Source organism: Taeniopygia guttata, chromosome 3, assembly GCF_048771995.1.
Source record: "Taeniopygia guttata chromosome 3, bTaeGut7.mat, whole genome shotgun sequence".
In the NCBI taxonomy this organism is placed as follows: Eukaryota; Metazoa; Chordata; class Aves; order Passeriformes; family Estrildidae; genus Taeniopygia; species Taeniopygia guttata.
The window spans coordinates 50,905,453-50,927,215 of record NC_133027.1 but is presented as its reverse complement, the minus strand read 5'-3'; the positions used below and the strand labels follow the sequence as shown (position 1 = coordinate 50,927,215).

Sequence of the window (21,763 nt, the reverse complement as noted above, 5' to 3'; positions counted from 1 at the left end):
AAAGCCAGTGCTCACCAGATGACAGGTCTGGTCTTTGCCCTGTGGTTGCATCTTTGCAGGCAGAGCCGTGTTTCTCTGTGGGAACACTCTTTTCCCTAATAAGATTTGTTAATGGACGAAAGAGTCTGCAAGATCTGATTGATTGTGGTGTTGAGTGTTCTAACATTAGCATCACAGTTCTGGATGTATGATCTCTTAGTTAGTTAGTTTGTTGTGTATTATATGTATTTAAGAAATATTTAAGGCTATCTAACGAGTGAGAAAATAATGTCTTGTTCCCTGGTTTGGTGTGTGTGTTGCCTATAGAATGAACAGACTGTAGAAAGACAAGTGTGTGCAGCAGTGAAGTGGATTTCTTGTTTACCTACCAGTGCTTACTCAAATATTGCTCAAAGAATTGCTGGCTTGGAGTAATGGTGGTGGTCTGACATGACTTTTGTGTTTGTAAGGGACTCAAGATTGGTAACTCAAAGGACAATGAAGGTGCTTCTTTATTAGCCCTGAGGTTATTTTAACAATTCACAGTCTACTACTATAAATAGAGAGTGAAATGGAAAGTATAGTAACTCTATCCTCTGTCTAATCTATTGTATGATTATAGTAAGTATCTAATTTGCTTTAGTGCTGATTTTGAGTAGGACTGCAGAGTGTGAAGGAATCTCTACGTATTTCATGGAGGAGTCCATTTTACACAAGGCCTTCACACATTATGAATCAGTATTATACTTTTAAAAAATGCTAGTAACACCTTAGAGCTTAAAAAGATCTCCCATCCAAAGTCTGACTACTAGCAAAAATTAGCTTAAAGAGGAATGCTTGAGAAAGCATTTTGTATCCTGCCCAACTTTATAGTTTTAAATACTGATCATGTATTTGTGACTTGTGTCAATTATTGTTTTCTTTCCTGAACCACAGTGCTTCACTTAAGAATAATTTTCTTTGTTGTAGTATGGTGTTTAGCTAAGTTAAATATCAGTGCAATTTTTAGTGGCTTCATTGCTCTTTAAAGGTAATCATAGTACTTTGCTATGAATCCTCAATTTAAAAGAAGGGATTGATGGCAGTGTGGCTTACTCTGTGCATCAGCTGGTAAAGGGAATGCCAGTATGCCAGGTAAGTAACTCCACAGTCCCCTTCTTTAAAAAGTATGCTGTCTAGATATAATAGAGCATTGGAGAAAGTGATAGAGGCCTCAGGAGTGCTTTGTAGACTTTTATATTTGTAGGTGAATATTTAGACATGGAGTGAAGGGTGGGTTCAGATATAGGACTATGACAGCTTCTCCCAGGTCTGACCCAGTTGGAGGACTCCATGTAAGCAATCTTTCTGCTGGATGAGCATTCATGAGGAAAAGCCAGGAAAGGCCCTTGAGGCTCTAAAGATAATCACTGGGATGGGAAATTTTTCCCTGGATGTTTTCCTTTATTATATACAATGTCTCTGATTTTTGTGCCCTGTCATTTCTGCCTTTGTTTTGTGCTTCTCATAATAGCTGTCATAGTTTGTGCTTCCCAAACAATCACTTTACTGGTGGTAGTGGAGAAGGATTGGGGCTTGGCAAAAGTTGAAATTCGATTCCGAGGCACAGATAATAAGTAGAAGTTCCTATTGTTTATTTACTTTTATTACCCCCCAAAAAAATCTTACCCAGTACAATATTTATTTCTTGTCCAATATTGTAGGTTTCTGCAGAAGAAAAATACAATGAACATTGTGAATGGTGTATAATAATTGCAGCACCTGCTTTTCTTATTATTATGAACTTTTAAAGCTGCAAATTGAGAAATTAAGGGGTTCCTTTATTTATCTTCACCCTTTTACCCTTGCTGAAAGTGTAATTTTACTGCATGAGGCTAAAATGTATTGTGCTCAGTGTTGTTGTAGTCGTATCATTATTGTCTATGCCATTCTACTTCATAGATAGTAATTTACCTGTCAGTTTTTCAGCCATGTTAAATAAGACCTAGAGATAAAAGTAGACAATGTTCATAGTTGATTTTTATTTTTAACTTTGGAAGGAGAAGGAAAATCACCAGCATGCATTAGTAATGCCTGTTGAAATTCTCATGTAAACAAGAAGTGCTTCTTCACCTCAGCACTTGTTTCAAAATTGTACAATTGTTTAAAAATATTTTTAAATTATTTTTTCCTAATTGCCTACTATGAAAATGGTTTAGTGCATTAGAAGAGGTGCATTTTGGACAAGAAAGAAGTTGGAATGCCTGGCTTCACTGTGTATTCTAATGTTGGTGTTCAGGGCACTAGCTGTGACAGGACTGAATTACCTTTTGCTTCTATATCCATACATGGAACAATACTTACTGCTTTGTATTTCATGTGTTTGTTTTTTGATAGCCATTGTTTGTGACATTTCCATAAAGTAGGCAATTTTTATTTTGAGAGAATTTATGTTATTTATGTATAAAATAAATAAGTAGAATTTTAAAAGTATGTTAGAATTGGTAGAAATACTTCAAAGTGAAGCCCATGGCTTAGGAGGATGATTGCAGCCATTCTCCTGTCAGTACTTCAATGTTTCAGGGCAGAGAGGCTGATGAGTTGATCACACATATGCTATGAAAGGCTGAGGGAGGCCTCTCTTGTGCTAAAAGGATAGGTTTGGCTTCAGCAGACCAAGGTGAAAAATGTGGCTGTGAAACGAGAGAAAGCTTGTGCCCTCCAGGTGGGTTACTGTCCCTTGCTCCTCCCAAGGAAATCTGCTAAGAGGTGATTATGTTCTGCACCAACTCGCTCTGAGTGTTTACCAAGGCTTTAAGCCATGGGATGACTGAATTATGTGCTGGATAAAGATCACAAATCCATAACTAATTCTCATCAGAATCCATATAATTGGTAAACTGGGAAGTCAGAAATATAATGGATTATGAAGGGATTTCCAGGCAAATTGTTTTTCCTGCTGCTTTGCTTCAAGTTTCTCCCAGCACTCTGATGCAATCCACTCAAGAAAGTTTTCTGACTCCAGACATAATTTGGCTTGAAATTACTTAACCTCCCTCAAAATATCTTTTACTGTAATTCTAAATCTTGGACTGTTGCCAGAGACATCTTGAGATCTGTGTCACGTGGAGGGACTTCGGGATGGGATAGTCTGGAGCTTCTTTATAGTAACATGGTTGTTCCAGAGTTTTATATTTACTCCTGATCACATATTTTTCAATAATAAAAATCTCCCTTCAATTTGGCTTTTAGAAAGTAGTGTTTTACAAATTGTATTTTATTTTTGTGGAAAGAAATTTCTTCATTACCTTGTTTTGCCCAGCAAATGTCTTTATATATTCACATAAACATATATGTATGGCTGCACCACAAGATGCATCAGATGTACAAACTGATTTCTAATACATAAATAAATATAAATCCATCATAAATATGCCTGAGGAGAAAAAATGAGTTGAAAGGAAACATTATTAGAAAGAGAGAACAATGAAGGTGACTTTGCTATTTTGACTACTACACCTGGGATAATCCCTTTCAGTGTTGCACAAGATCCCAGTGTAATTCCAAGCAGATAGGCCTTGAACATCCACATATTGAAATCACTAAATAGGTTTCTATATTTAAGTTGGAACAATATTGTTTCTAATTAAAAACTCTTAGTAGAGTACTCAGTGCACAAACAGTAAGGTTAATGTAACCTGAGCTGGCAGTTGAAGGAAAGCAAAATCCTCTTTGTTCCACCTTTTTAACTATTTACCTGGACACAAAAGTTCCTCTTGCTAAATTGTCTGTCATTCTTGTGAGCATATGGCAAGCACTTGGGGTCTTTCTGCTTCATGTTTTTGAAATGGAAGCTGAAACTCTTTAGATGCTGCATATCAGTTAAGTCTCATTGGCTGCAGGGTTATATTCCAATATATAACTGATTAATTGTGGCACTGACACTCTCTGGGTATAAGCCAGCTGAATCCATAAAGACTGTAGTGCTGCAAAATGTGTGAGGTTTATTTTTCTGATGATGTGGGGGGGTATTTTTGCCATAGTCTGCCTGTGCAAGGTTGGCAGCACAGCAGCCATGTGGCGACGCAGACCAGGCTCCTGCAGCGTGCTGAGCCCTGTAATAAACCTGACAGAGAGCAAAGGTGACCTTGCTGCAGCTGTGTCCCCAGGCTCCAGGAGGACGTGGCACTTGGGGCAGGGAGCTGCTGGCCAGCCAGCCAGGGTGCAGCAGCATCCTTGGCTCATGGCCCCTTCCCTGAGCACAGGATGCTCTCCTGGCTGCCCCTGCCCGGCGTGCCCTGCTCTGCAGTGTCGGGTCTGGCTGTACTGATGGCTCTGACTCGATGCTGGTGGTGCCAGGAGCAGGTCACCTGGGCATTGTCACTGTGTGTTCCTGCTGTGTGAGTTCTCTCCTCACCTCTCAGGTGCAATGGAAACAGACTGTGCTGCTCTGTTCCTTTGACGTCACACTAAAGAAGCAAGGATGCTTCATTGTGCTGAGATGGATTGTACCATATGCTCAACAATTATATTAGCTAAACTAATTTAGTTGGAGCAACAATGCATTTTCCAACACTTGGTTTCTTCTTAACTTTCAGGTTTTCCGAAAAAAGGCAGTGGAACTTGGAGAGAAATTGCTACCTGCTTTCAACACTCCCACTGGGATACCTTGGGCATTGCTTAATATCAAGAGGTAAAGCTATTGCTTTTTAGTGACTAGAACACATAAAAAATTATGTTTAATCAATCTTTGCCACAAAACTATTACAATTGCTGCAGAGCTTTTGTCATTCTGGTTCTATAGTTAATATTGGGAAATTTAAGTGGATGTATGTTGCACACAGAAGGATACATACAGTAATACATTTATTCATTGCAGAACAGTGTGGTTTTGTCAGTTAGTATGTTGCTCATTCTGAAGTCTTTTTGATGTTGTTTTAGGTAGGCTAAGAATATTATGACATGTACTTCTTTGAAAGTTTTCTATCCACTTTGTACTCTTATTTTTACCGGTTCTCAAACATGGTATGGGCATGTCCTTTATCTCAAGAAGCAAGAGGAATACCGGCTACAAGAGACTCATTGTTTTCTACCCTCTCCCAAGGAGTGGTTTTGCTTTGGGCAGTCATGGTTTGAAGGCAGCTCTGTGTTTGCTGCTCTTTGGGAGGTGCTTGCTTTCCTGAAGTCACTCTTGCCTCCAGTATCTGGCTCCAGACAGGTCAGCAATTTCTTGGTCCAACACAGGACTGCTACCTGTGATACTGTGCTGGTAAAGAAAATGGTTTCTTTGCACTGCTTGGTACAGAATATTGAAAATTACACCTGTGGGGTGTATTTGTTTATTCGTAAGTATACATCAACTTTCTTCATACTGATAATAAACCTCAGCATCACTCATCAGAAGAAGGTAAACAAAAAGGAATTTCACATGTGCGTGTGATGGTGATGGGGTTTTTTGAGTGCCTGTCTCCTTGACAGTCAGCATCTTCCTCTGTTCCCTGCTTGCTCTGTATTTAGGAGTGCACCTTTTCCCCCTAGTGGGATGGACATTGACATGTTGCTTGATTGGCTATGTTTGCTTGTAGCTTCCCAGTAAACTGCTCAGGGCCAGTCCTACAGAAACCCCTGGCATGTCAGTTCAGACAGGCTTTTCTTCCACCTTCCTTTCAAACAGCAGTGAGGTAGAAAGCCGAAAAAAGCACATCTGTTTGTGGGAGCAGGAGGGAGTTAGTGACTCCTGAACTTTCTCATCATTGAAGGGACTGGTTAACTGCTGTCTGGTGATAATCTGTGGACTTCGGCTGGTTACTTACATGCATGCTAACAATTTTTTCACAACAGGCTTTAATAAATTCTGCACAAGTTCAGTAGTACAGCAGCTTGAGGCATGCTGGTTATTTGTTTTTAAGCTGTTAGAGAAAATTCTGAATACAAAAGCCTTGCATATGTTTGTAATTGCAACACAATGATACCTTGCTCGACATAGTATATTTAAGCATGCTTAAAGTATTCAGGCTAAAAATATGTCTTTTATATAGCCCTTTATCTAAATCCCTCCTTAACTGTTAATATTTCAATGTTCCTTTTGCATATAGTTCAAATTATGTGGTCGATCTTTATGGTTTGTTCCTAACTTCTTACAACAGCTGATGTGGGGCACTACAGATTATCAGCTGCAGAAAGTGCAAGGTGGTAATGCAAAAGGGATTAGTTTCTTACCTTGCACAAAAGTGAAAGAAGACTTCTGCTGAAAGAATTTCCTTTGTTGTGGCAGAAAAATTGGCATGAAATGCTGGGTTCTTGGTTATTCATTCTGAATCCTTGCACATCTGCCTAGCTTTGACCTTCAGTAGATGACTCTTCCATAATACTGTGAGTAAACAAATATGCTGTCATCCAGGCTTAGGAAATGCTAAGCCACTGAAGCCTGCATACATTGCAGATCTAATATGCCTCATTTCTGATTAGTATTTTGTTTGATTTTATTTTGATTTATGCTTCAAATTGGAAAACACTCACAATAGATTATGGATGTCAGTGGTTATTTTTAAAATATTATTTATGGATTAAGAGATGAGCTGGATATTTGTTTAACTTTGCAAATGTTCTTCAGAAAATAGTTGGGTTTCTCTGCTCATCCTGTATCATCATAGCCAGACTTGCTCTCTCCTTGCATGCCTCTGTGTCTAAACTTATATATGTGCTTTTGCCTCCTTGTCTCCAAAGAGATCCAACTGAAGTATTATTCTCTTTATCTTTTCCATTGTTTCAGTTCATCCTGCCTCTTTCCTCACCACTTAGTAATCATGGGACACTTACAGTCTTGTTTGTGGAACTCCTATTATCAAATATGATAAAAAGTTCATTGTACTATTCTTCAGCTTAAAATACTTGCCAATTCATGAGTATGTTTGCTTGAAAAACTTCCTTTGGTCTCTGAAGTACAATTTGAGTAATTAAATCAGTGGTTTGTAGCGGGATTTCCTTTTCTTTCTTTCTAAAATTTCAGTTGCACTTGCTCATTTCTGATGTTGCTTTGTATTTTCAGTTCATCTTCAGCATCTGTTTTTCACTTCTGCTTGTGCTGTAAAATTTGAAGTTCCTTCTATGGCTCACTTGCTTATTTAAGTAAACTGTGTGGTATAGCACTTGTGGACTCTTCTGGCTTAAAATAGGGTTAGAAACAGCTGTAGAGAGAGAAGTGTATAAAGCACTGGTGGGTTGACATACAGGTTTGAGTCTTATTTTTGGGGATAAGAAGCACAAACTGGCAAAGCCACTTTTATTTCTTTATTTGCTTACTTACTTATTTTCCACTCTCACTCAAATCCTTTGTTTAGATAGTTCCTCTTCAGTACTTTTGAAATGCCAACTATAACAGTTTCTGAAAATACCACTAGATTCCTTTTTTTCTTCTTCCTAGTAAGCTATGACAATCTGATTTCTCCATGCTAAAACTGTCATTTCTCTTTTTCTCTATAAACTTTAAGTAGTTTATGACTAATCAATCAGATTGCTTGTGTATTTTTGTAATTTACCTCTCAGATTTATAGAAATTTTAAAAATCTGAAATTATAACTCAGTGAGTTAAGTAATTTTAACAAATACCCAGACTTGCATCAAGTTTCCAAGATCAAATAATCTTTTAACACTTCCATTTATTATTACCCCTGTAACTATTAAAGGAAGAGCTGTGTGGGGTTTGTGTTTATGGGATGATGGGCAACTGTCAAATACAGAAAAAAAACGAGATTGTTGTTGTTCTGTTGAATCAATCAGGAATAAACATCAGAGTATACATAAAAGTCTGCTTTTTTTCTTCTTTCAGATGGAAATTTTGTCTTTATGTCACTTTTTCTCCCTTTGAAAGCAGACCTGTATCTGGATTTTAGTCACTATTTCCAATAAGACCACATTACTCTTTGCCAGTAAGCAATCCAGAAGAATTTCTATATGAAAGAATATATTTTCCATTAAATGTTTACTCTCTATACCTTGACCAGTTGCATAGTTTTACGGTTTTTTATGGTGTCTTGTGTGCTGTGATGTAGCAATACTGTTAGGCATTATAGTGCCTGCCTTGTTATGAAGAATCAATGTAGCATATAAACTTTAAGTGCATCTGAAACTTTGAAAAATAGTTATGCCTTGCCTTAATGAAAAAGTTTCAACGAGAGTAAGTAATATTTTTATGTCTGGAAAAATAACAAACTGGAAATGGAGGCTTTTTTGGACATCTAGCTTGCTTCTAAGTGTTGTTGTGGCTAAGGGGGATACTGTGCCTGTTTCTCTGGCTCAATGACAAACCTAAGTTATATAATAATTTCTGGCTTAAGGGAACATGGGAAGTGTTGTATAGAAGGAAAAGCTGTGAGGTGTTGTTGGAGTGGGTCAGAGTGGCAAAGCCTAACAGAAGTTAAAGAAGAGGAGTTTGAAATACATGTGATTAATTTGTATTGAAATCAAACCACAAGGAGTAACAAGATTTACTTGACATAATTGTAGAATGTTTGTTGTGTCTGGTGTCAGTTCAGGATTCTTTGCCTTTTACAGTTTAATATTGATTGTACATAAATAGTGGGTCTGAGTTGTATTCAATATAACATATTTTATTAAGTGAAATAGCAGGGGCCTTGCTAAGTGGTTTGCACAAAGTAGTTATTCATAGGTAACTGAGGATGGAAGTGACAGAGCTGTAATATTTATGTCCCTGGGATGTTGTCAGCATGATTTTAAAGCAAGGTCCTCTTTTGACTTCCAAAATTACTATTTTTTTTAATTGCTATGTTTTGTACAGCACAGTTAAATTATGCCACCAGTCTTCCCAGGCCTCAAAGCCTTTAGTTTAAACAAGAATTTCTTGGCACTTCTGAGCCCTTTCAGCCACTCTGTATTCAGAGCAAGGAGATATACCAATAGCAAAGTTTCAAACACTGTATTTTCTCTCACATCATGTAGGGAAAAAAAAAAAAAGAAAATAGCAAGAAAAAATTAATCCATAGGTTTTTTTATGTAGAACAACTTTTTACCACCCAGTAAGATTTCTGTTCTGTGACAGTAGTGCTAAATGGGATGGTTCTCCCCACCATCTCAGCTTGCCCAGCAGAATCTGGCTGCTTTGGAGAGGGGTTTTATGCTGCAATACTAGAGTTTGGGAAGGATGGCACACACAGGTGATGTTGTCTTATGGGACACTCACTCTGGTATTTCAGGCTGCTTGTGGCTGTGTTTTAGGTTGCAGGCATTTAAAGAATCTTCTCTCTCAGCACTTTCCACGTAGGTGGAAATGTGGCCAATAAACCAACCACCTTGGAGATATGAAATGTTGGTCTTTAAACAATGGGATTTGCTTGGAAATGTTTCAAAAGTTTCAAAGTACTTCCCAATTTCAAAACATGTTTGAAGTCTCATGGTCTTCAAAATGTCTTGTGCGTGTGGCACTTCATTAGAAAAACTCCAATACTCTTAAGGAAAGAATTCAGCTTATAACAGAATGGTTCTTTTTGAGTTTTGTGACATCTCCAAAATGTTGTAATCAATGCATTTAAGAGTAGATACCTCTATAGTTTGTAAGTTTTAGTGCATTGCGAAAGATTGAGAATGTAACCAAGGGATCCAAACATGTAAATTCAGTAAACCTTGTTGGCAGCTTGATTCTCCCACTTACAGTCAGAAATGCCTGAAATGTGATTGATTGTTGCATTATTTTGCAAAATTTTTGTATGGTACTATATTCTTTAACAGAATTAGCAGTTCATGCTTTTACTCGTGACACAAGACTTTACCAAGTGACACAAGAAGCACTTTCTTGCAGAGATTTAAGCAGGATGGATAATTTAATTTTCTGGTTTGCATTGCTAACTCAAGTGTATAAAATTAAAAAAAAAAAAAGTGCAGAATTTTCAGAGATTTGCAGAGTTAAGTAAAGGGTATTCTTCAAATTTGACTGTATTTGGCAAAAATAAACCTATTTTCACAGAGAGTTTAGAGATGAAAAGCTTACAATGTCTGCACAGTTTGTTATTGTAGAATCATGCAGAAACTGTGGTTAGATGAAATCTTTAATTATAGCCATTCTGTCTAATTTTGGCATCATTTTAGAGGAAGAAATCAAAATTACCTAAGAAAAAAGCTAAAAGTAGCAGACATATTTTATAAAGGTTTGTATGTGTGGTTTTAGCAAATGACTCCACTGATGTAATAAAGTGGTAATAATAACAAAAAAGGATTTGGATATTGAGTTAAACACTGAGACTTCCCCTGCAGCAAAACAGACCAATGGAAAGCAGACTTTTGCCTTCAGGCATTTGGATCTCAGTGTGGATTTGTATTAGCACTGGATGCAAAGAAAGAATCCTGGCTGAACTTTGCCTCTCTGAAAATGATTTGTTTTGTGTTAAACATATGTTTAGGCATAGAATGATCTGCTGCCTGGATATACTGATCTCTTTCCATTGACTAAAGAAGACCTTGCACAATTAATTGAAAGTACTGACATCTTGAGATGAGGAAATTAATGACACCCTAATTTATAAGTAACTAGTGACAAGGATGATTTCAGCAAAGTGTACATTTTTTCAGCACAGGTATTTCAGTTCATTGCATGATTCATAAACAAGTTTACATTTCTTGAGTCAATTGAATGTAAAACAACATGGAAGAATAGTTATGCTTGTTAAATAACAGAAAATTAGCAATTTCCATGTTTTAGGACATGTTAGAACACCACAGGAAACAAATTCCTTGCCATGTCTTTGCCTCATCTGGAATTCCTTGCTGTGTTTTCACCTCAGCTGAAATGAGTATCTGGTTCCACATTGCATGATTAGTGCTTTATATTCAATATTCAGTATATGTGACCTGTGCCGATATCTGATTTACCATTAAGCAATGTAAAAAAAATCTCATTTATAATAATACCACAAAAATTTCATGAGATAGTTCAAGGAATGTAGCTCTTTGTTGAGAAAGAAAAAGAACCAAGCAAAATATTATTTTGGTGATAGCCCATAATGATAGGCTTTATTATTCAACTAGCAGCTTCAATTCAATATTGTAATGCAGAATTTGTGTGGGAGGCTGCCCTCTGGCAATAACACAAGAAGAATTTGGGACCTATTATTATTATTGCAAAATATCCTTCTCAGTTGAAGTGCTTTCTTTATAGCCAAAAGAAAGAGTCTAGTCCCAGATTCTAACTTTAAACACTCTTTCCACAGTTTATCAGTGCAATGTAAAATGAATACAGACACTTGCAAGTTCATAATTATCATATTACTTATCTGTGTAAAAGCCTATGTGAGTATTAGTTATGGAACTCCTCAGCACAAAATGTACAATTACAAACACTTTATGGATCTCTGTGGTACTAACAGTAGGTAATGTTCTTTTATAAAACCAAACAAACCTGCTGCCAGACAGTCCCACAGAAACCAGCTGGTTACCAGAGGCTCCATTTCATGGGCCTTGCACCCCTTATGAGCAGACACTCCCCAGAGTATCAAAACCTTTCCTGACTATCATGAGATTTTGTCTTGATGGCTTAAAAACACGGGGAGTTGCTTTTTTTTAGTATGTTATTTTTAAAGAATATATAAAGGTTTTCTGTGCCAGAAAGGGGGAGGATAAGCAGGTTGAACTGTTTTGTGTTTTGCCCTAGAAGAAATCAGGATTAGGAAGTTCATATGCTAATACATGGCATGTACCAAGCATGTACATCCAATTTCCTGCCAGTCTGGTTGTAACCAGCCCTTCACTGAAATGCAGTGACATAGGGTGGGAAAGTTGCATCAGATCCTCAGTTTGCTTCCTGAGAGAAAACCATTCTTGCTCCTCTGCAAGTTTTTGAAATTGGATTTATTGAAAATAGGATTTTATAAATGAGCCAGATGGCTAAGGGTGTTGCTCGTGCTCCTGCTTTAGCTGGATAAGTGCTGTTATCTCCTCAAAATTGGCAGATAATCAGAGTTATTTGCATGCCATACCTTCCTGTTGCCTAGGAATTGCAAGGGAACCCTTAGTGTTGAATTGCCATATTTGAGAGTTGGAGTTGTTTGCGAAGATGTGCAGGATGAAGCTCAGTTCCAGATGAGATACATTTTCATGTTGCAGGAGCAAGCTCCTGCTGGAGTGGGACACTGCAAAAGGCACTGTGAAGCAGCCTGAGGAGCATTTGTCCTGCCCTGAAATCAAGTCCCCAGGGCTTGGCTTTTCCTTGGCTAATACTGACTGTGCAGGGAACGCTGACACCTGAGTGTAGGCACATTCATCTTTGCACTTGGTTAAGGATCATTTCCCTTTTAATTGCTTGTATCATGTATGACCTAATTTTCATCTGTGTATAGTAAATGATACTCTTACAGCAGACAAAATGTGACTGTCAAAAGAGGCTTCCTTCAGAGGGAAGGGAACCAGTTTCTAGAGACTTCAGATTTCATTAAATGCAAAAAATGAGCACAAGTAGTTCTCAGTCTCTTCCACCACAATTCAATTTACCTCAGAAAAAACACATTATCTAAAAGCAATAGTTGTGTTGGGATTGTTCCACCTAAGAATTTTCCAATGGACAAATTAGAAAGTCACTTAGGAGTTGTTTATTTTATCTATTTGTTACAATCCTTGTACATTTGCAGGATTTTCCCTGCAAAATCTATGACTCATTTCTCATTAGGGAAATCCTGAAATGACCATGAGAAGCGTGGGGGGGGGGGGGGGGGGCATTTGCAAAGTGCTCTGCTTGTGTATTTTAGCGGAATCTGACACTTCCACCTGGTTAAATTCTCAGCTGTATGGGTTGTTTGATTATTTTTCCTATAGTGGTTTAAGCATCTGTATGATGTGGTAGATAGTAAGGATTGAGACTGACCAAGGAAATAGCTGACTGATGTTTGTATTTACTCTGTATTCTTGTATTCTTACCATCCTAAAATGATGAGTATCAACAAGAGTTGCTAACTGTGTTTTTCCAGAAATCATTACTGAGAACAGATTCTGCTGTTATCTTCACAGAATACTGGATTTCTTCCCTTGCTCAAAAAGCAATTTCCTTCAATACTTCTTGAAGTACATCTTTGGTTTCAGATAACAATGTGTAAATATTGGTAAATCTTTATTCATCATTTTCTGGTTTGTTACTGCTGCTGATACAAGAGGTTCTCTCCTTAACCTCCACCAAACCGTGCTCTCTCATCTGGACAGCCAAAACCCTGCAGCAACTGACACAGTTCCAGTGCATCATGTATATCACAAACAACAGTTTTACTTATCTGAATTTTCAACTTCTCTTTTTAGCACTTCATAATCTAATTAATACTGTGAAACTTGAGTTTTGTGGTTTTTGGTTTCATTGTATCAGTGTTGAGGAGTGTGTGTTGTGCCATTTTTATAAGCATGTTTAATTTTAAGAGGACTATTCATAACTGCTTCTCACACCTTTTGTTTTTCTGAATTTCATGGTGTATGTGTTTTCATGGACATGTCAGATACTTTTGCAGTACAATTTTCCATTTAATATTTTAGATTGACATTTAAAACAACAAATTAGCACTAAATGGGCTGTCTTTTTTCCCCTAGAAACAGTCTTTTGTATCAGAATAGTAAGAACATTCAGACAGATTCATTTTTTGCTTTACCTTTTAACAGAAACAGAAGTTTATTATTTGTAATAGTTCAGTGATGTTTAAGATTTGGTGAGAATTCAAGAGTTTTCTTTCCTTTCAGATATGATGTAAGTATTGATTGCTTGCCTGCTTGCATAATTACTGATTGTTACGTGAATTTTCTCAGCTTTATGACCAGCTTCATACACCCAGCAGAATAGAGAACACCTAATTGTTTTTAAACAATAATCTCAGCATTAAATACAGATGCCTGTGATACTGTGTTTGTTACTTTTAGTTATCTAGATGTTGATCATTGTAACAGCCCGGTTTTTGGTTGGAAAAAAGCTACATTGTTTCTTACAGTGTCCCTTAAACATCCAGATCCTTAATCTAAGTTGCAATTTTTTAGTACAAGGTTCTGAGATCATCCAGTTCCTTGTTGTGGTAAGCTTTCTGTAAATTAAAACCCATGCGATCTATCTTTGATCCTGCTCCACTTCGTGTATTTTCTAACCTTGCTACTCCTCTTCCATGTTTGCTCCCCGCTTCTAATACATTTTGATTTTGGAGGAGAAACACACCAGTGATCATTTTCAGCTCAAGTAGTTTTTCTGCTGAGCTGTGATTCTGTCTTTGCCTGCACATCTTCCACAAGAAGGATCTGAATCCTGGATATATCATGTTTTCCTGACCTAGGGGTTGCTTCTCTGAGCCTTTTTCCAGATGTTTCAGTTTGATGTGAAAATCAATATTTGAGAATTGTACTGGTTATTATTCCACATATGTCTTCTGAGACTTCTGGGCAGACTGTTACTCATTTCCTCCCCTTCCTGTCTTCCATCCCTCCTTCTTTACCTCCTTGCTTTCCTACATCCCTAATGTTCTTGAGGTCACCTTGTTGATTGGCTCTCTGCAGCCCCTCAATGGGACACATACTAAAGTTGCTGCTTTTAGTACAATCATTTATGGAAGAGTTGATCCATAAATCCTGCTTTTCCGAGTGTATTATCTAGTACATTGTTCCTTAAGATCTTAAATATATTGAAATATTTAAATATTCTGGAAAGAGTGCTAATTAAGCCTATGTGTATTTTGGTATACATTGGGGGTGGAGGAGGTGTTTATGTATACCTCAACACAAACTTATAGATGTTTTACATGTATGTATAAAAACATATTTATAATATTTCGAAAATTGGCAATTGAGTTTCTCTAGGGAAGCTTGGGAGAAAAAAAATACATAATAAAAAGCCTGTGCCTGCCTTTGCTGAAGGCTATATACTCTCTTAAAATGCCTTTTCTTATCTCTAGTCTTTCTCAAATACAAAATTACTTTCTCTTTACCATTCCCCAGAAGACTTCATGAACATTAAAAATCACAAACACCCAAATAACAAATATTGTCAACCTTCGTTTGTTGCTGGGATTTGTTTTTCCCTTTCTTCCTTTCACACTTAGGCCGACCATGTGAAGACTTCTATTAGATCAAAATATAATAGGCCACCACACTTTGGATGCCACAATGTCATAATTCTCATGTTTCTACACTCGTCTTTTACAAAGGAAGAAAAGCGAGAAGAGGGAAAAAATATACATTTTAAGCAGTAATGAGGGCGGAGAAATACACCAACTTTTGGGCTTAATGCAAAATGAAAAAATGGTGCACTGACTTTAGATGAATAATGCCTTCCATCTTATAAAAACACCTCTTGTTACTAATGCAGATATGGACACAGATAGGGGAATATATGCTCTTTGAATGCTGTTTTAATTATCTTTGCTGTATTTATAATTGAATGCTCTTGATGAGAAGTTAGATGAACTTTACCCTATATGTCTATAAAGTTGTTTTCCTTTACTAGTTAGCAAAATTTCTTGCAATATATGCAAAGGTCTGGAGCACTTTTGATGATTTCTAATGACAAAGTCAGTTGATAAAGAAATTTTACAAGTATCAGCAGTGAAGGTTTTCAGCAATGTGCCTATGAGTAAACCCTGCTTTCCTGTTCAAAATACCTTGGTACACAGTATCCACGTCTAAATTTTGTCATTAAGAAGATTCTTTAAGAATTCATTTTTAACCTTTTGTGGTTTTTATACCAGCTACACTACATCAAATTATAATTTTTAATTTATTGGCCTTATTACAACACTTCATTAAAATGTCAGAAGATTCAGCTTCTAGGCAGGGTATTAGTGCAAGAGCTGTGCATGCAGTGTTCTTCACGTATGGAAATAGCTATGGCAGTTATGTTCTGCAGCATGAATTAACAAAGATTGATTGCAATCTGTTTTTATTAACTCAAGGAAGAAAAGCAGTGTAGTGATATTAAGAAAATTAATTATAACTTTCTAATCTAGTAATTAATGTGCAGCTGGGCATGAGTGCAGTTAGTGCATTTCAGTAATTTGGCAGTCCTCACAAATTATCATCATCTGTTTTAAGGTAGACAACTGTTCTCTAATCCTTGCTCAGATTTTTATAATCTTTAGCATTTCAGAATTATTTGAGCAGCATAGATGTTGGATATGGCCATTTACTATAATAACATGAGCACTGAAGTTCAGCTGTATCTTTCAGAACTGAGGATCAGTTGTAATTTTTAGAACCATCTATCATTCTTTTCCAGTGTTGTCCTGAAATTTCTTCTGAAGCAGTTGTTTGAAACGGTGATTACTGGTCATTGACCTGCATATGTTGAAGTGTCTTAAAATGCTACTGAGAATTTAATGTATCCTGTAAATTGAGATGCTTCCAATTAAATAGAGTTCTTATGATAATAACTTTCAAAACTAATAAAGTAATATAACGATGCTACTAAAGCTCTTATTAACTTAATTTTGACTAATAAATGTAACCAATGCAATTCATGTATTGGTCATACTAGTCTGCATTTTTCATAACCTATCCCTGTATGTTTTTCAGAAATGCAAGGAGAAAATGGAAATTACCTAGGTGTGTTGAGTTAGCATGACAAGGTGACTTGAGGGGGAGAGTAATTGTGCCCTTCTTGCTCTCTTTATGAGCTATGAAGGTTATTGTGGGTCCCCCCCTGCTCAGAGCCTCTTGTCTATTAGGAAATTAGACGATACTGAACAGAAATTACAACCAGGATCCTAGCAGCAAAACTGATAAGAGAAAATGCTCTTAAGCAGACCGTGTGATTTTGCAACTATCAAACCTGATCTACTAAAATCTATTAAGAATTGTAATCGTCTCAGTATGGTTTATATTTAGTCTTTTTTTTTAACAAGTGATTGGGAAGAAGCACAAAGCATCTATGTAGATCAGACCCTGATGATGATCTAAAACTATTCTGTATCCTTACACTGACAGTGAACAGATAGTTAAAACCACCTGATTTATTTCTATTAGACTTCTAGAGAATTTACTTGTCTTGTTTTAGGAATTTTGTTCTTAGGTTTTCATTAGGAATGCATTAGAGAAGGTGTTCTGGGAGACCAAAAGCCAGGAGTTTTCAGTCCAGTGAATCTTCACTTATTTTGTTACAAAATTGCAACAGAAAATGGATAACATTTGCCAGAAGAGCTTTTCTCCTAGTACTTGAGGCATTCTCCAGGAATTTAGCAGGCTTGGGTTTCTCACTTCTTAGACATTTGCTTTTCCTCCCTAGGTTATTGCTTCCTTTAAAAGAAAGCATTAGCTAGAGAGTCCAAATCAGTTATTACTGATAGGTGAATAGTGGGCAGGTTATGCCTAAGGGCTTGTGAATAACTAAGATCAAGGAATCAGTGTGGGTGTCTTCATTAGCAAGTTAGATCAGCTCAGGAGTTGAACTTCCTAAGTGTCTCTCCCAGTTTTCCCCAGTTTTGCTTTGCTGTGTTTTGTGATTAAATGCAGAAGTGCCTAAAAGTGGATATTGTTTGGTACTGTTGACCTGCTTGTTCTCAAGCCACTTGGGGATCAGAAACCTGGTTTTGAATTAACTAAGTGAAGCAAAACCATCTATATCATTTGTTTGATCCAGCTCAATCTGAGCAGAGAGCTAGCCAAATCAAATATTTTAAGCAGAAATTAAAAGATTTGACTGCTCTATAATGACAATAAAATATACAGGGTAGGGGGACGTTAATTACTGAGGCGCTAAATTAATAAACAAATAATCAAATAAGCCTTGGAATTTTAGAAAGGGCCTACTTAGAAATTTTTGTTTATTGGAAGAGAATAAGATTCATGCAGATCTCATGTCAGTTTTTTATTTATGCATAATTCTCAGATACACAAAAAAAACCAAAATAAACATACAAACAAAGCAATCACAAAAAAATCAAACACTAAGTATGGAACTTGCAAATTGTTTGAGGTTTGTGGTTGACCTTAATGACTGTGAATAATGCATGGTGCTGGTGACCATCCTGTGCTGGTTATTGATTTGTGTTTTGCAGCCAGTGGCATATCAGTGCTTTTAGGACCCTGATATTCCATTTTGTTCTTTATATCAAAAAAATTAATTGAATAAACTAGCTTGCACTTCAGAATTAACAAATGGGCAGCACTGCAGTTTATTACATTAGTTATATTGAACAAATTACTTTGGAGCAAATCAAACAAATAAAGAATATAGTGAATTTGGCTTTCTTTCTCTTTAGACACATGGTTGCAAATAATTTGTATTTTAATTGTTCGAATAATTGAATGGTTTGAATCTGCTTCAAACCCTTTTGTCAATATTCTACATTTCTAAATTGTTTTATTTTCAAATTTGCTAATTGTTTTCTTTGAAGTTACCAATGTAACACAATTTTCATGAGCATTTGCAGTAATAAAGCTCAGTTTGCACATGGCAAAACAAAAGTAGTTACATGGCATGCAGCTCTTTGGAGAAATAGGTATTTTTAAGTGTCTTATGTATTCTTTGAAATCATTCTGTGGTGAATTAGGTGGTCCAGCACTGCAAATCAGTTTGATCACACTGTAACTTTCAGTTAGATCAGCCACACTTTTTTTTCTGTGCCTTCATGTACTACAAGATACTGCAACTGACAAAGAGTACACATTAAAGAATTAGTTCATAGATACGTAGGATAAAATATTACCCTAAATTATATCCAGTGCTGTATATCATTCACGTGTGCTGAGAAAATTGGTGGTTGCAGAACTGACATGGGCACTAATGTCCAAAAGCTCCTCCAAATTCAGTCATGTATGTGCATGCCTCAAGGCTAGGTGTAGCTATCTGGGGTTTTTCCTCACAGCATTAAAAGGTATGGAATCTTAACTGCAAAACTTCAGTTTTTCTGTCAGGCCATTCCCTTGCTCCTGTCACTGGTCACCACAGAGGAGAGATCAGTGTCTGCCCACAGTGTCTGTCTCACAATAAAGCTGTAAACTGTGGTGAGGTGTCCCTTCAGTCTCCTCCAGGCTGAACAGACCTAGTGACCTCAGCCACTCCTCACCTGGCTTCCCCTCAAGGCCCTTCACCATCCTCATTGCCCTCCTTTGGACACTTTTGAATGGCTCAATGTCTTTTTTTATGTTGTGGCACCCAAACTGCCCCCAGCACTCGAGGTGAGGCTGCCCCAGCTCAGAGCAGAGCGAGATAATCCCCTCCCTTGCCCGGCTGGCCATGCTGTGCCTGATGCACCCCAGGACACACTTGGCCCTCCTGGCTGCCAGGGCACTGCTGGCTCATGTTCTACTTGCCACTGAGCAGGACCCCCAGGTCCCTTTCCACAGCACTGCTTTCCAGGATAACATTCTCCAGTCTGTCCATACATCCAGGGTTGCCCCATCCCTGATACAGAATCCAGCACTTTCCCTTCTCCAGCTGCATAGGGCTGGTGATTGCCCAGCCCTCTAATTTGTTGGGGTCTCTCAGCTGGGCCGTAGTCCCCTCAAGGAAGGCAACAGCTCCTCCCAGTTTTGTATCATCTGTAAACTTGCTTAGTATCCCTTCCAGACCTCTGTCCAAAGTAATTTATGAAGATGTTGAAAAGTGCAGGGCCAATTTGGTGCTGTGTAGGGTGACTCTGCTGGGTTTTTTTCCCCTTATGTTGCCATATAATTTTGAAATTATTTTAGTAGCAAGTAAGTCGTAAAGCAAGTAGAGAGTTAATGCCTGGCAAGTCAACCTTAAAAATGAATAACCCAAGGAGCAACACTTTGCTGATTGTGATCTGCCTCAACTGACTTTTAGCTCACTACAGACTGACTTTTGTATGGACAGGGAAGAGTAGGAGCTCACTAACATGTCTTTATGTTGCAGAAAACATTCAGCCTGACTTCTTATCCAATAGGCAGATGTGAACTCTCTTCTAAGTGTTGAGTTAGGTGGATGCACCTAGCCAACATCCAAAATATGTGGTGTTCCTGCTCTTTATCTCACATAAAAAACTTGAGTATCCTTGTGTTTCCTTCTTTTTAATGAGCAGACCTTGACACTGTAGCACACCATAACCTAACTGAGTAGACCTGGCTTAGAGGATGTGGTATGACTGGATATCATTTTAAAAGATGTACCAGAATAGTCTGTTGTGTTATATTAAACAAACAGTAGTAAAATGCATGCATGTTTCTGTAGGAATCCATACAGCAGAAGGTAAAGACAAAATGAGACTTGTACAATGATGGGCCAGTTTGAGCCCTATTGAGAAGGAAATAAAAAGAGGTTAGCAAGACAGCTAAGTAGTTTGTTCCAGCAATTTGCCTTCACTGGTTTAAACTCCATGTTAAAATGATATTTTTATTGTTATAACATTGACACATCTTTAGGAGGAAATTAGTTAATAGGAGAGAACAATCTTTCAGCAAATTAAATTAAAGGCCACTATTTCCACTTGACATCTGTGAAACTGCTGCTACATTCCTTGGAGTAGTGCTTAGAGAAATAAACGAGCAAGTTTTCCTTATAATTGAGCTTTAATGGTATCCATATGCTATATATCTTGTAGTGGTGCTCATGTTGTGCAATTTCTGTGTAGTATAAGAAAATTGAGTATTAGTCTGTCAAAGGCCCATTAATGTAAATGTCTTGATTCAATTCTGAGCTGTGGAGAGGCTCATGTGTTTTAAATACATCCCAGCAAATTGTGGTTGGTGGTGCAGCAACTCTGACAGTCTTTCCAGTTGACCTTTCAGGTTGCCCATTTCATGTCATACAGCAACATCTCTAGGTAATGAAATCTACTGGAACAAGGATTTTAAAATGTATCTTTTTGAATTGAATTCTTTTCAAATGAACATTTTCTAACAGGCATTAGAACATCCAGTCTTCCAGCAGTGTTGTTTCAAATCATGCCACAGTGCTCTACTGAGGCCATAAATGAACTGTTTTCTCTATCTTTTACCCAGAATTCCCTTTGTAAATTAATTGAGTTTTGCTTAACTAACTTTGTCAGCATTGTTTTAATGGCTAATAGCTTTTGGGCTTGTCTTTGAAGGCTTAAATAGTCATTTGAATATTCAGCCTGTTGTAGGGTTAAGGTTTACTGGCATCTGAGATTTTCATGAGTAGTACAAGTGCACAAAAGCCTGCCTATGAGTAAATTTTGTTTGTGACACAGATTGGTTTCTTGTTAATTGGTCATGAATTGACTAAACATGTCTTAGGTACTTCAGATTATTAAAAAAACACCTGTTGGTCTCCACAGAGACCACAGCTGTAGCAGAGGCAGTTCTTCATGCTTGCCTCTTAGGGAGGAGAACAGAGCCTGGCCTTCTATATTCTAACCCTGAATTCACCCACACATCAAAGAAAATTTGGCTTCTGATTGCTGTCCCTTGAAGATATTCTTTGGAAATCTGCCTTCCTGAAAGAGGCAGGAGTGAGAAAGGGCAGTCATCTCAATTTTTTTATTTACTCTGATCATTCTGAATTGGGCCTGTGTGTTGCTCTCATATTTCCAAATGCATAATGTAATGTGTCAAGAAGTTACTCATAATAGACCTAAAGATAGTTTATTTTGGTGGCTTTTGAGTTCAAGGTCTCTCTGGTACTGAAAAGACAATTGTGCACATTACCACAAGTACTTATTTATCACTGACATTATCTTTCAGAAGTGTCAAAAAAACCCAAACCAGTATGCCATATCTATCCAGAACATACTGCAGATATGATCTTCATTGCACTGGAAAAACAAATACGGTACTTCTTATGTGACAATTCTTGCAATATATTCCATGCTATATTATTCCAGTCTACAGCTGGGAATATAGAAAAGAAAAAAGGAAAAAAAAAAGGCAG

At 37.3% G+C, this 21,763-nt stretch overlaps 1 protein-coding gene across 1 annotated transcript in view; it reads left to right on the top strand.

The window, feature by feature from the left end:
* The window catches only part of MAN1A1 (mannosidase alpha class 1A member 1), a 138,825-nt gene that overhangs the window by 74,403 nt on the left and 42,659 nt on the right, over positions 1-21,763 (top strand). The window contains exon 5 of the mRNA XM_030267798.4: positions 4,557-4,651. Within this exon, the coding sequence (XP_030123658.4) occupies positions 4,557-4,651 (95 nt within the window). The remainder of the gene's footprint in view (positions 1-4,556; positions 4,652-21,763) is intronic.